The sequence below is a fragment of the Mobula hypostoma genome, chromosome 8 (genome assembly GCF_963921235.1).
Source record: "Mobula hypostoma chromosome 8, sMobHyp1.1, whole genome shotgun sequence".
In the NCBI taxonomy this organism is placed as follows: Eukaryota; Metazoa; Chordata; class Chondrichthyes; order Myliobatiformes; family Myliobatidae; genus Mobula; species Mobula hypostoma.
The window spans coordinates 129,797,716-129,811,988 of record NC_086104.1 but is presented as its reverse complement, the minus strand read 5'-3'; the positions used below and the strand labels follow the sequence as shown (position 1 = coordinate 129,811,988).

The 14,273-nt window shown below is 42.9% G+C and overlaps 1 protein-coding gene across 1 annotated transcript in view; it reads left to right on the top strand.

The window, feature by feature from the left end:
* LOC134350954 (inactive carboxypeptidase-like protein X2) overlaps positions 1-14,273 on the top strand; it is a 129,896-nt gene that overhangs the window by 43,600 nt on the left and 72,023 nt on the right. The window contains exons 8-10 of the mRNA XM_063056826.1: positions 670-756; positions 1,928-2,002; positions 8,706-8,774. Of these exons, the coding sequence (XP_062912896.1) occupies positions 670-756; positions 1,928-2,002; positions 8,706-8,774 (231 nt within the window). The remainder of the gene's footprint in view (positions 1-669; positions 757-1,927; positions 2,003-8,705; positions 8,775-14,273) is intronic.

Below are 14,273 nucleotides of genomic sequence, written 5' to 3'. Positions count from 1 at the left end.
GGGGCAGTCCACCTCTAGCTTGCCGACAACTTACTAACCTGTATGCCTTTGGAATTTGGGAGGAAATCAGAGCATCTGGAGGAAACCCACGTGTGGACAAACTCCTTAGACAGCTGCGGGAATCAAATCCCGATCAGTGATCGCTCTCCTGGTAAAGCAGTTATGCTAACCAACACGCTACTGCCTCTCTATTGTAGTGCAGGTCTTCATTTCTGAGGGTCTTCCCCAGGATGGAGGATAACCAACATCCATTGCAGTTCTCTTGCTTCTGAGGTGGCCAGTGAGGTCGATCTGGAGGCCCCAGACACTCCTCGTGGTGGGACAGGAGTTTATTGATGGATAATTGCAGTCATCTGGTGGGGTAGTTGGCGAGCTGTTGAGCTCCATTCGTCATTTACATTGGGCTTCTGTTTGTTCCCAAAGAAGGTTCTCAGTAGCAGTATTAACCCTCACCCCATGGTTTTAATGTGTCTGGAATTCCATGAGGCAATGGGAAGGGAGCTGGACTTTTTCCAATGATGCTTTGAGAACATAGTTGAATCTTTTCCACTTGTCGTAGTAAAGCTTGGAATAGCTCCTACTTTGGGACATGGGTGTCCAGTTGATTGAGTGTGATCAGTTGGTGAGGTTGGAAGAGGGATACTTTGTAATGAAATATCTGTCTTTCAGTACCACCTGGCGAAACTACTCCAACTGAGACGTATGACTATGACTATGGAGATATATGGGAGGAAAAGCCTTGGGATGGAGGAACATGTAAGTATTCTCTGATAATTTGCACTTCTGTTTTCTTAGAATACATATCCCTTTATCTGAGTTGAAGGTGTCACATGGTACAAGTTGTGACATGAGAAGTTCTATTACATTTCCTTGACATCTCAGGATCTTACAGGACGGTGAGGGTATGAACTGTTTTTCTCAGATTGTATTCTGATTGATGTCCACCACCAAACAGGGTAAGGGCGGCAGGTGGAAAGAAAACACCGCTTCTGTCCGAACTCAATGTTGGCATAACTTCACTGACAGCAGAGTGGGAGTCCCTTCATCTAAAGGTCTGTAGACGTTCAACAACATACTCTGCAGATGATGGAAATCCAGAGTAACACACACAAATAGCTGGAGGAACTCAGCAGGTCAGGCAGCATCTGTGGAAATGAATTCACAGTCGATGTTCCAGGCTGAGACCCTTCTTCAGGACTGGAAGGCGGGTCAAGCCTCCAGAGCCATACTGATGCCTAGGTGCCCTCTCCACCGGGCCACTTCCACCCTGAGCAATTGTACCAGCCTAGAGCAGACCTTCAATGCTGCTCAACACCACACCTCCAAAGCATTGGAAGGATGGGCAATAATTGCCGTTTTTGCCAGCAAGATCCAGGTCCCAGAAGAAAGAATGCCGAGTCAAATCTAGCTAATACCTCCAATGGCCTCTGAAGCAAACACACTCAGATATTTAATTCATCAACTTTTGTATGGATACCAAAACATAAAGCATCCGACAACTGTACCTCTCTTTTTTAATTAGATGAGCAACTTCTCACTGACTCAATTACACAGACCATTTTCTACATAAATATAGTTACCCATGCAAAGATGGTCAAAGACACTCAGCCCGACAACGGCTTCTGATCTGGACCATAACTTGTACATGCACTGCGCTAATCATTCTGAAGGCAGTTGTAATACTATTATCATTAACAAGGAAATATATGCCACAATGACAAGCAATCTAAATTTCGATGATGTATACTTATCAAAAAGTAAAGAACACCTGATTGGTTGGAGACAGGATGGGGTGGAATGGTGGTGACTGTCATAAAGGTGAGAGTGTAACAATTCCATTCTGAAGGTCAGCGAAAGATACTAGAATGCATTTCTCAGGCTGCATCAGCGGGCAGCTGGTAAAGATGAACCCTGTGTGTTTTCGCAGTGTCTCCTACAGAATACGGACCTGACGAAATCTACGACTATGGAGATCCATGGGAGGAAGAGCCTCGGAAAGAATGTAGGTATCTGCTACTACAGGGAGCACTTTCCATTTATTGGCATGGCCTTAGTTTATTACTCTGGAGAGAGGTGCCTGTCAGGACACTGCAGAGGAGCATGAGACTGGACTCGCAGTTAGATCAGACCAAGAAAGAACCACAGATTACTCTTCTATAGGGCTTGTGAATTCAATGGGTTTTTGAGACAATTTGGCAGTTTTTGGAGTCCTCATTACTAAACAGCAGTTTTTTTTAAAACTCAGTTTAAATTTCTCAGCTGCAAGGATTGAAGTTGAACTTGGCTATCTGGATGATAAACAACTGGTTAAGTTCACCACCCCTAACAGACATGTTTGCCTGTAATTATATTACTTAATGGTATTCAGTTGTGCGTAAAATGACAAAAATTATTAAATGATTAATGTCCATTTCATTTCATGAGATTTGAAACACTTGAGAATGTACAGTGACTTTCCTCATTTCTTCAGTGTTTACTGAAAAACCAGGAACAACATTGGAGGTAGCAACATGGCTGCCACTTGCCCACTGCTCCTGCACACTAGGCTTTCCAACAACCCGATTGATACAAGGCAAAGTTACAGAACACAGAACACTGTAGCACAGGAGCACGTCCTCTGACCCACGTTGTTGCACCGAACTAATTAAACGTTATTATACTAGTGCGGGCCATTTGAATAGGGGAAGGGTTCAGGTGTGTCCCATGGGTATCTAAGACTCGAACCTGCCTTGTGTTCCAACAACTTGCTCCAAAGGTTAACCAAATTAGCATTAACCACAATAACACTGGTAAATTGTTCTAATCCCATTGAGCAAAGAATATGACAAAAACAAGTAAGATGTGTAATATGTGCGACCATTGGTATGTTTTTTATTTCAAAGTTCAAAGTAAATGTACTCTCAAAGTATGTACGTGGCCTCATGTACAACCTTGAGATTCATTTTCTGGCAGGCATACTCAATAAATCCAATAACCATAATACAATCAACAGAAGACCCCACCAAGAGGGCAGACAACCAGTGCACAAATACAAAAAGAAAGAAAAAAAGACATAATAATAATAACAATTAATAAATGAATAAATAAACAAATAAGTAGATTCTTTCTTTTCAAATCTTTTTATTGTATATATAGGAAAAATAACATGAGTACATCGAAGCAACAACACTCACAATGCCTCAAAAAAAACCATTATCTTAAAGATTAAAAACAAAATTTTGTGATAACAAAAAAAACCTACTGAGCAGAAAAGTGAGAAAAAAAAAGAACCCATTAGGTGTACAACTCCAGAGCCATGCATCAAAAATAAACATCAAACCGCCAGCAAGAAAAGAAAATATACCAAAAAATTTACAGTTAGATCGTGGAAAAATTATATCAATTAACTCAAATGATAATAATGAGCAAATGAGCCCCATCTTTTCTCAAAATCAAATAAAGGTTCAAAGGTGCGACTTCTAATTTTCTCCAAACTAAGACATAGCATCACTTGAGAGAACCATTGTGACAAAGTGGGAGCTGATGTATCCTTCCACTTCAACAAAATGGCCCTCCTAGCTGTCAATGTAACAAATGCAGTAACATGTTGGTCAGACACAGAATAAGTAAATTGGATGAATGATGAATAGATAGATAAATAAATCAGGTGAATGAATAATAAATAAATAAACAAACAGATAGCTAACTAGATAACTAAATAAATTGTTAAATGAATGAGCAGGTAAATGAATTAGTAAAACAAGCAAACAAGGAAGGAAGAAAAATTGAGAACATGAGATGAAGAGACCTTGAAAGTGAATCTTAGGCTGTGGGAACTGTTGAGTGATGGGGCGAGTTGAGTGAAGTTGAGGTGTTGTACTGCTACTAAAATAAAGAGCACATTGAGTGATTTTGGTGACTGCCTGTCCCAATTTAAATAGTCTTTTTGACCATCGGTTCATATCCCTGGAATATCTTGTTATTCGATTCCGTTTTTTTTTGCTCTGCTGTTTTTTAAAACCGTCTTCACAGAGATAAAATATTTTCAAACGCATGCTGCAACGTCCCATTTCCCAATACATCTGGGTGTCAGAGAAACCGCCCATCCCATTCCAACTATCAATTCTCAGACAAGGTTATGCAACCTCTTGCAGATGAAAACTTGGGTCCAAGTCCTTCTATTAAAAAAGTAATCAAAGAATTCAAATTATAATGAGAAAGATTCCTTTGAATAATACAGGTTAAAGGACTCTTTTGCAATTCAGATTATAAGGTGCACAGATATGTAACTGGCTTTGTCTGTTAGTTGCTTCTAGTGTGAAGAAATACAAAATGAATGTGAGTTAAAAGGAAAAGGAACTGGTTCCTCTGACTTTAAATCTCGTTGCTGGGCTCCAGCACCTTTGATGGAGGTCTGGCTCTGTGTCTGTGGACTTGCAGTAATCGTTGGGGAATTAAAAGAGAAATAATTCCTGATCCAAAATAAAGTGAATGAATAACTGCAGTCAGATATCCCAGAACAATAATGTAATTGTGCGCAAGGGAAAGGAAAGGGAAGGAGAAGTCTCCATTCTAAGTTTCATGTTGCACGTTGTATGGTTGAATGTAAAGTTTCCCTCTCATAATAGAACACAGAACAGCAACACACTGCATAACCTTTTGGCCCACGATGTCTGTGCTGAACACGGTGCCAAATTAGACTGAATCTCTTCTGCCTGTGCATGATCCATGTCTCTCTGTTCCCTGCATGACCATGTATTTAACAGCCTCCTGGACACACAGCGATTGTGTAATACCACATGCACCAACCCTTGCTAAGGTGTCCTTGTTTCAGTGTTTGAAATGATTTTATTTCAGTGGCATCCCATCGTCTAGTTTGTTTTGGCCTCAGCATTCAGTTCAGAATTTTCAGATCATAGGCATTTCCAGCACTTTCTGTTTTTTGTTACAATCCACACTTCCTTTCTGCTGGTGTTTTCCATCCTATTAGTGCCCTCTCCTTGCATTTTCACTTAAATCCTATCAGAGGCATTCCCTCCAATTATTTTCACCTCTTCTTACCCCACCCCCCAAAACTTAAGACACATTTATCTCAAAACTTTTTGTTGAACGGCCCAAAGCTCTGTCCCACTGGGAATTTTCTGCTGTTACTTCGCTCCTGTCTCACAACATATATTCTGCCATTAAGGGTGGTTCCACCAAGAACAACTACTTGCATTTATACAGCACTTTTAATACACGAAAGCTCTTCTCAGTCACTAGTCTAACCCAAAGCCACATAAAGAGATACTGAGGGAGACGACCTTGGGTTGATCAAAGAGGAAGTGTGAGGTGGTACACTTTGGAAGGACAAACTCCAAGGCAGAGTACAAAGTAAATGGCAGGATACTTGGCAGTGTGGAGGAGTAGAGGGATCTTGGGGTACATGTCCACAGATCCCTGAAAGTTGCTTCACAGTTGGATAGGATAGTTAAGAAAACTTATGGGGTGTTAGCTTACATAAGTCGAGGGATAGAGTTTAAGAGTCGCGATGTAATGATGCAGCTCTATGAAACTCTGGTTAGGCCACACTTGGAGTACTGTGTCCAGTTCTGGTCCCCTCACTATAGGAAGGATGTGGAAGCATTGGAAAGGGTACAGAGGAGATTTACCAGGATGCTGCCTGGGTTTAGAGAGTATGGATTATGATAGAGATTAAGGGAGCTAGGGCTTTACTCTTTGGAGAGAAGGAGGATGAGAGGAGACATGATAGAGGTGTACAAGATAACAAGAGGAATAGGTAGAGTGGATAGCCAGCGCCTCTTCCCCAGGGCACTACTGCTCAATACAAGAGGGCATGGCTTTAAGGTAAGGGGTGGGAAGTTCAAGGGGGATATTAGAGGAAGGTTTTTTACTCAGAGAGTGGTTGGTGCATGGAATGCACTGCCTGGGTCAGTGGTGGAGGCAGATACACTCGTGAAGTTTAAGAGACTACTAGACAGGTATATGGAGGAATTTAAGCTGGGGGGTTATATGGGAGGCAGGGTTTGAGGGTCGGCACAACTTTGTGGGCCGAAGGGTCTGTAATGTGCTGTACTATTCTATGTTCTATGTTCTATAAAGAATTGGGTTTTGAAGAGCAATTTAAAGAAGGAAAAGAGCGGGGTAGAAATGAAAATAACTGCTGAGCAAAGAGAACATGTGTATGCAAAAGGAACCGTCAAGGAAAGAGGGGAGCTGAGTAGGATAAGTTAGTTTTTAAACAAATTAGAAGATGAAATGTGCCTATCTGGTGTAGAGTTAGATGTCAACCACATGCCGGTGAATTTCTTAACGCTGTATAGTGAAAAGACTTATCGACAAAAAAAATTGCTGGAGGAACTCAGCTGGTCAGGCAGCAATCTATGAAGTTGATGTTTCAGATCAAGATCTTCAATGGGGACTGGAGGAAAGAGGGGAGAGACCCAGTGTAAACAGGTAGCAGAAGAGGTGGGACATGAGCTGGCAGGTGATAGGCAGGATCCAACTCCCTTTGGGACAGGCAGACCATGAGAGCACTTTCAAACTGTAGTCAAGTCAGAGATAATAAATCGACCAAAAGCATCACAGACTCACGACTTGATCCCAATGGTAAACATCTCATTTGGGCCAGAATTACATTTGAGAGTGTGAGCTAACTGATAGCTGTACTTCACAAGGGGAAAAGGTGAATTCACAAGATGATCAGAAGTGCAGTTAGAAAACAAGCACGGGGTAAGTTGTCAGCTGCCTCTCCAGGAGTACACACATTGAGACACAAGGATAAGAGAAAGCACGAAGGTGAATTCATAATGTTGATGAGACGGCTTTAGATAGGAATAGGGAGTGTGGCGATACATCAGAATGAGTGAATTTACTGATGTTCTGGGGAGAGAAATGGTGACTACTTGTGATGATTGAAAGCTTTCAAAGTGGCATAGCAGCAAATTATTGCCAGCGTGAGACTTCTTGTGTGCATTGTGTTCCTGAGAGAAGAACAACAGTAAACTATGACCCAGTCAGAATCAGCTCATTATTTCTGCTGCAGTTTCACCTAAAGGTCAGAGCCAACCTGTTCAGGAGGGAATTTGGAAGCTATTTCTTTGCAAGATCATGTCTAACAAGCCTGATAGAGTTCTTTGAGGAGATGACCAGGCATATAGATGAGGGTAGTGCAGTGGATGTGATCTATATGGATTTTAGTAAGGCATTTGACAAGGTTCCACACGGTAGGCTTATTCAGAAAGTTAGAAGGCATGGGATCCAGGGAAGTTTGGCCAGGTGGATTCAGAATTGGCTCACTTGCAGAAGGCAGACGGTCAATGGTGGAGGGGGTACATTCAGACTGGAGGATTGTGACTAGTGGTGTCCCACAAGGATCTGTTCTGGGACCTCTACTTCTCATGATTTTTATTAATGACCTGGATGTGGGGGTGGAAGGGTGGGTTGGCAAGTTTGCAGACGACACAAAGGTTGGTGGTGTTGTAGATAGTGTAGGGGATTGTCGAAGATTGCAGAGAGACATTGATAGGATGCAGAAGTGGGCTGAGAAGTGGCAGATGGAGTTCAACCCAGAGAAGAGTGAGGTGGTACACTTTGGAAGGACAAACTCCAAGGCAGAGTACAAAGTAAATGGCAGGATACTTGGCAGTGTGGAGGAGCAGAGGGATCTGGGGGTACATGTCCACAGATCCCTGAAAGTTGCCTCACAGGTGGATAGGATAGTTAAGAAAGCATATGGGGTGTTAGCTTTCATAAGTCGAGGGATAAAGTTTAGGAGTTGCGATGTAATGATGCAGCTCTATAAAACTCTGGTTAGTCCACACTTGGAGTACTGTGTCCAGTTCTGGTCGCCTCACTATAGGAAGGATGTGGAAGCATTGGAAAGGGTACAGAGGAGATTTACCAGGATGCTGCCTGGTTTAGAGAGTATGCATTATGATCAGAGATTAAGGGAGCTCGGGCTTTACTCTTTGGAGAAAAGGAGGATGAGAGGAGACATGATAGAGGTATACAAGATATTAAGAGGAATAGATAGAGTGGATAGCCAGCGTCTCTTCCCCAGGGCACCACTGCTCAATACAAGAGGACATGGCTTTAAGGTAAGGGGTGGGAAGTTCAAGGGAGATAATAGAGGAAGGTTTTTCACTCAGAGAGTGGTTGGTGCGTGGAATGCACTGCCTGAGTCAGTGGTGGAGGCAGATACACTCGTGAAGTTTAAGAGACTACTAGACAGGTATATGGAGGAATGTAAGGTGGGGCGTTATATGGGAGGCAGAGTTTGAGGGTCGGCACAACATTATGGGCTGAAGGGCCTGTAATGTGCTGTACTATTCTATGTTCTATGTTAAGAAAGTGTGGCAGTGGGTTGAGAGTGATTGGTATCAGCCAAAGTTTCCATTTCTGATTGTTATTCACGAACTCATTTTGGAAGCCCCATCAGATGAAGATGAATTCTGGCTGGGCTTTCTTCTCCACTCACCCTCAAGGATTACAATGCTTGCAATGCCACACCGACTGCAGGAAGTTTGTGCCTGCAACAGGGGGTAAAAAAACAAAGGAAATGGGAGCGGGTGTTTTCTGTCATGTACTGAGTGCTTGGACTTCATGGTTAGGGTATGGACTGGAGACTTTGGAATGGGTACAAGTGGGTACAAGTGGGTACACAGAGTACTCGGCTCTGAAGATCAGGAGTATCTGAGAGTAACACCTTGTTTTATATTTCACAGCAAAGCCGAGAGAACCAAAGATTCCAGAAGAAACGGATTCGGATGAATATTTGCCACCGCTTGGTAAAAGTGAGTAGGTTGATAAAACATTGTCTTCTGTTCAGTTTAAAACTACAAATACCATCAATAGCTGTCTCTCGCGGGGCCTCTAACATGGTATGAGATTCACTTAAAGTTCTTGAAAGTAGAACATTTCATGTTCAAGAGGAAAGTAGGAATGAAAAGGTCCCTGATAACTCTGGCCATCTGAGCGTAAGGTCAGTTGTCCATTTGAGCCATTGGACGATGTCCAGTGTATTTCTTCACAGTACTTGTTACCACTTCTAGCCTTCTCCCTATCCTTTGCCTCAGATGACCCAAAGGGCATTTTCACACACCATCAGATTTAGGCATTGGTTTAGGGTAAGCTGGGAATGGGTTACTACCGGGGCTAGATCGGTCTCTTATACTAATGTCAGCGCATGTAACAGATGCTGTGGGTTTCTCTGCGATTGTGAGGCAATGTGAATACTTCTTCAGTTACTAAATCTCCCTTGTGGCTTACAGATTCCCATGTAACACACACACACACACACACAAAATGCTGGTGGAATTCAGCAAGTCTGGCAGAGTCTATGGAGGGGATAAGTGGTTGTTGTTTCTGTCTGAGACCCTTTATCGGGACCGAAAAGGAAGGGGGAAGAAGTCAGACAGAAAAGGTGGGGGGAGAGCGTTTTGTGTGCTGCCTGACTTGCTGAGTTCCTCCTGCATTTTGTGTACCCCGCCACCTTATTCTGACTACTGCCTCCTTGCTTTCCAGCCCCTGGTGAAGGGTCTGGGCCTGAAACGTCGACTGTTCATTCCCCTCCGTAGATGCTGTCTGACCTGCAGAGTCCCTCCAGTGTTTTGTGTCGGATGCTCAAAATTTCTTGCATCTACAAAACCTCCTGTGGTCAAAGACTCTCCTGACTAACCTTGTGGTTATGATGACGTATTTAGTTTATGATCTGCCTTCCCACCATGGACGTAACTCAGCAGTGATGCTGTGCGATGAATGACCGATTGTACTGCAGTTGAGACATCCTTTGGGTTTATGGGTTGTACCAGAACATTGACGTGGTGAAGCAGTATTACACCACAGGGAGTGGCAAAAACATCACACCACAGAGTTTGCTAGTTCTTTCCACCCTACTTGTACCACTGTGGGGTGGCGCAGTAGCGAAGCGGTCAGCTCACCTCTACAGCAGGCAGCTGTAAGATCAGGGTTCGATTCCTGCCACTTCCTGTAAGGAATTTCTACCTCCTCCCTGTGGCCGGTTCCCCCCAACTTTCCAAAGACGTACGGTCAGGGTTAGTGAGTTGTGGGCATGATATGTTGGCGCTGGAAGTGTGGTACCACTTGTGGGCTGGGTGGCATGATCTTCGCGGATTTGATTTGACACAAATGTGCATTCTTCTGTATGTTTCCAGCACGTATGACAAAGCTATCAGATAAATACTTTTTCCACTTTTTCCACTGAGGCAAGGGGAGAAAAAAACCAGGGGACATGGGTTAAGGGTGAGGGGGGAAAATTTAAAGGGAACATTGGGGGGGGGGCTTCTTCACACAGAGAGTGGTGAGAGTGTGGAATGAGCTGCCAGACGAGGTGGTAAATGCGGGTTCTTTTTTAACATTTAAGAATAAATTGGACAGATACTCGGATGGGGGGTGTATGGAGGGATATGGTCCGTGTGCAGGTCAGTAGGACTAGGCAGAAAATGGTTTGGCACAACCAAGAAGGGCCAAAAGGCCTGTTTCTGTGCTGTAGTTTCTATGGTTTCTACTTACCCCATAGGAAGAGAATGAATAGCTAAAAGGACAGATAAATATTACATAAATATTAATTAACCCAGTAACTGAAGACTGCAATTTATGAAATAACATATCAATGCTCCAGAGCCCAAAACACCACGTTTTGAGCTGCATGGGCTATCTAAATGAAAATATGAAGCTGGTCTGGATCAACAACACCCAGAAACGTGACAGAGGTGTGTTTTTGATTATTGGACCGAGAGAAAAGTTGGCCATGGCAGCGGTGGAAATTTCCACTCTCTTCATCATAATCCGGGAACTTTAACATTCACCCAAATACATCATCATTCTTTCAGCCTGATGCTTCATCTTCATATCAGCACCTGCACTAGCATAGCTCTCCCTTGGTACGAGGCTGTTTTAGACAGAACCCTTGGCTCAAGCCCATAGCCGTTTAACTCAGACAATCAAGCTCACAAACTGGAGCGATGATAAGGTATATAGAACAGAACTCTGGGCTGCAATCTTATTAATCTTGAGTCATTTGGCTTCCTAATGGGCCATAGCTTTTAAACCGAAATCCTACACTATGGTTGAAAATAAATATTATTATTTTGTTGCACGTACAAAGAAAGATGACTGGAATATAAAAAGCATAATGTTGAGACTTTATAAAGCACTTTATAAATTCTTTGCCACAGGCAGCTGTGGAGGCCAAGTCTTCATGTATATTTGAGGCCGAGGTTGATAGATTCTTGATTGGTCAGGGCATGAAGGGATACGGGGACAAGGCAGGAGACTGGGGCTGAGAGGAAAATTGGATCAGCCGTGATGGAGTGACGAAGTAGGCTCGATGGGCCAAATGGCCTAATTCTGCTCCTTTGTCTTATGGTCTTAGGATGGACTGTGAAGTGCTCAGGATCTGGTGCTGATTGATTCAGTTATCAATGTTAGTTTAATGTATTGGTCTTGTTACCTGAGAAAATTAGTGGAAGTCATATTACACACTGCAACAACATGGCTTTCCTAAAACAGAGACGGAGCTGAATATTAACTCTTTAATACCCACAGGTTAGTTATAAATAACTCACACCTACCCACCTCAGCTGTAGAACAGCAGAAAGGGGAACAAAACACAAAGGGCAATGTAAATTTATTGTCAAAGTATGTATATGTCACCATGTAAAGCCTTGAGGTTCATTTTCTTACAGGCATTCACAGTAGAACAAACAAATACAATAGGATCAATGAAAATCTACACACAAACCAGGACTGACAACTAAAGTGCAAAGGAAGACTGACTGTGCAAGTAAAAATAAGTAAATAGATGAATAAATAATATTGATAAATAAATAATAATACTGAGAACATGAGTTGTAGAGTGAGTCCATGGGTCGTGTAATTCGTTCAGAGTTGAGGTGAGTGAAGTTATCAGGAATCTGATGGTTGAAGGGTAATAACTGTTCCTGAGCCTGGTGGTGTGGGACCTGATGCTCCTGTACCTCCTTCCCGATGGCAGCAGCAAGAAGAGAGCATGGCATGAAGAGAAGATAATATGCAGCTAGATTGGTCATTTCAAAATTATACTGAGACTTGCCTTCATTTTTACATTCATCCTATGGGCTTCTCAGAGGTCCGAAATCTCGGGAACATTATTTTGATTCCTCACAGTGTGCTTTCTCAGATCGCACCCACGGCATTTTGGAGGGGGGAGGCAGAGCAGCTGGATGTCTTGGTACATATCGGTACCAGTGGCATGGGAAGGAAAAGCAATGAGGTCCTGAAGAGAGAATTTGGAGAGCCAGGCAGAAAGCCAAGAAGCAGGACCTCCAGGATAGTCGTTTGTGGATTGCTACCTGTGCCACATGCCAGTGAGGGTAGAAACAGGATGATTTGGCAGGGAAGCTGGTGCAAGGGGCAGGGCTTCAGGTTTCTTGGATCATTGAGATCTCTTCTGGGGGCGGGGGAATGACTTGTACAAAAGGGACCGGTTGCTCCTGAACCCGAGGGGGACCAATATTCTCGTGGGCAGGCTTGTTAGAGCTGCTGGGGAGGGTTTAAACTAATTTGGCAGGAGGGTGGGAACTGGAGTGAAGGGACCCAGGATAGGACGGATGATAAAAAAAAAGCATGCAATCAGACTGTCAGGAAAGGCAGACAGATGATAGGACAAAATTGCAGCCAGCAGGGTGAGTATCAGTGCATTACGGATGCAGAATCAAAAAGGGTAGCAAAAACAGTACTCAAAGTGTTATATCTCAATGCACCGAGTATAAGAAATAAGGTGGATGATCTTGTTGCACTATTACAGATTGTCAGGTATAACGTTGTGGCCGTCACTGAATCATGGCTGGAGGATGGTTGTAGTTGAATGTCCAAGGTTACACGTTGTATTGGAGAGATAAGAAAACAAGCAGAGCTGGGGGCGGGGAGGTGGTGGGTAGTGGCTCTGCTGGTAAAGAATAGCATCAAATCAGTAGAAAGCTGTGACATATGATCAGAAGATGTTGTATCCTTGTGGGTTGAGTTAAGAAACTGCAAGGGTAAAAGAACCCTGGTGGCAGATATATACAGGCCTGCTAACAGTAGCTGGGTTGTGGACCACAGATTATAACAGGAAATAGAAAAGATGTGTCAAAAGGGCAACGTTATGATAGTCATGGGGAGGATTTTAACATGCAGATGGATTGGGGAAAATCAGGTTGGTAATAGATCTCAAGAGAGTGAGTTTGCTGAATGCCTACGAGATGGCTTTTTAGAGCAGTTTGTTATTGATCCTACTAGGGGATCAGCTATACTGGATTGGGTGTTATGTAATGAACTGGAGGTGATTAGGAAGCTTAAGGTAAACGAATCCTTAGGAGGCAGTGATCACAATAAGACTGAGTTCAATTTGATAGGGAGAAAGTAAAGTCTGATTAGCAGTACTTCAGTGGAGTAGAGGAAATTGCAGTGGTATGAGAAAGGCATTGGCCAAAGTAAATTGGAAGGAGATGCTGGCAGGGATGACAACAGAGCAGAAATGGCATGAGTTTCTAGGAAAAATGAAGAAAGTGCAGGATAGATGTATTCCAAGAATAGTCCAACCATAGCTGACAAGGGAAGTCAAAGCTAATGTTAAAAACAAAAGAGAGCACATACAACAAAGCAAAAATTAGCTGGATGATAGAGGATTGGGAAGCTTTTAAAAACCTATGGAGAGCAACTAAAAGAACCATTAGAAGAAAAAAGATGAAATATGAAAGCAAGCTAGCAAATAATATAAAAGTGGATAGTAAAAGATTTTTCAAGTATGTAAAAAATAAAAGAGAGATGAGAGTGGGTATAGGACCAGTAGAAAATGAGGCAGGAGAAATAATAACGGGGGACAAAGAGATGGCAGATGAACTAAATGAGTATTTTACATCAGTCTTCACTAGCAGTGTGCCAAATGTTCAAGGATGTGAGGGAAGAAAAGTGAGTGCAAGGGAGAAGGTGCTCAAAAAACAAACACCCAAGGGTACATAAGTCACACAAACCAGATGAACTGCACCCTAGGGTTCTGAAAGAGGTAGCGGTAGAGACTGTAGAGGCATTAGTAATGATCTTTCAAAAATCATTAGACTCTTGCATGGAGCCAGAGGACTGGAAAATTGCAAATGTCACTCCACTCTTTAAGAAAGGAGGAAAGCAGCAGAAAGGAAATTATAGACCAGTTAGTCTGACTGTAGTGGTTGGGAAGATGTTGGAGTCGGTTGTTAAGAATGAGGTTATGGAGTACTTGGTGACACTGGACAAGATAGGAGAAATTCAGCATG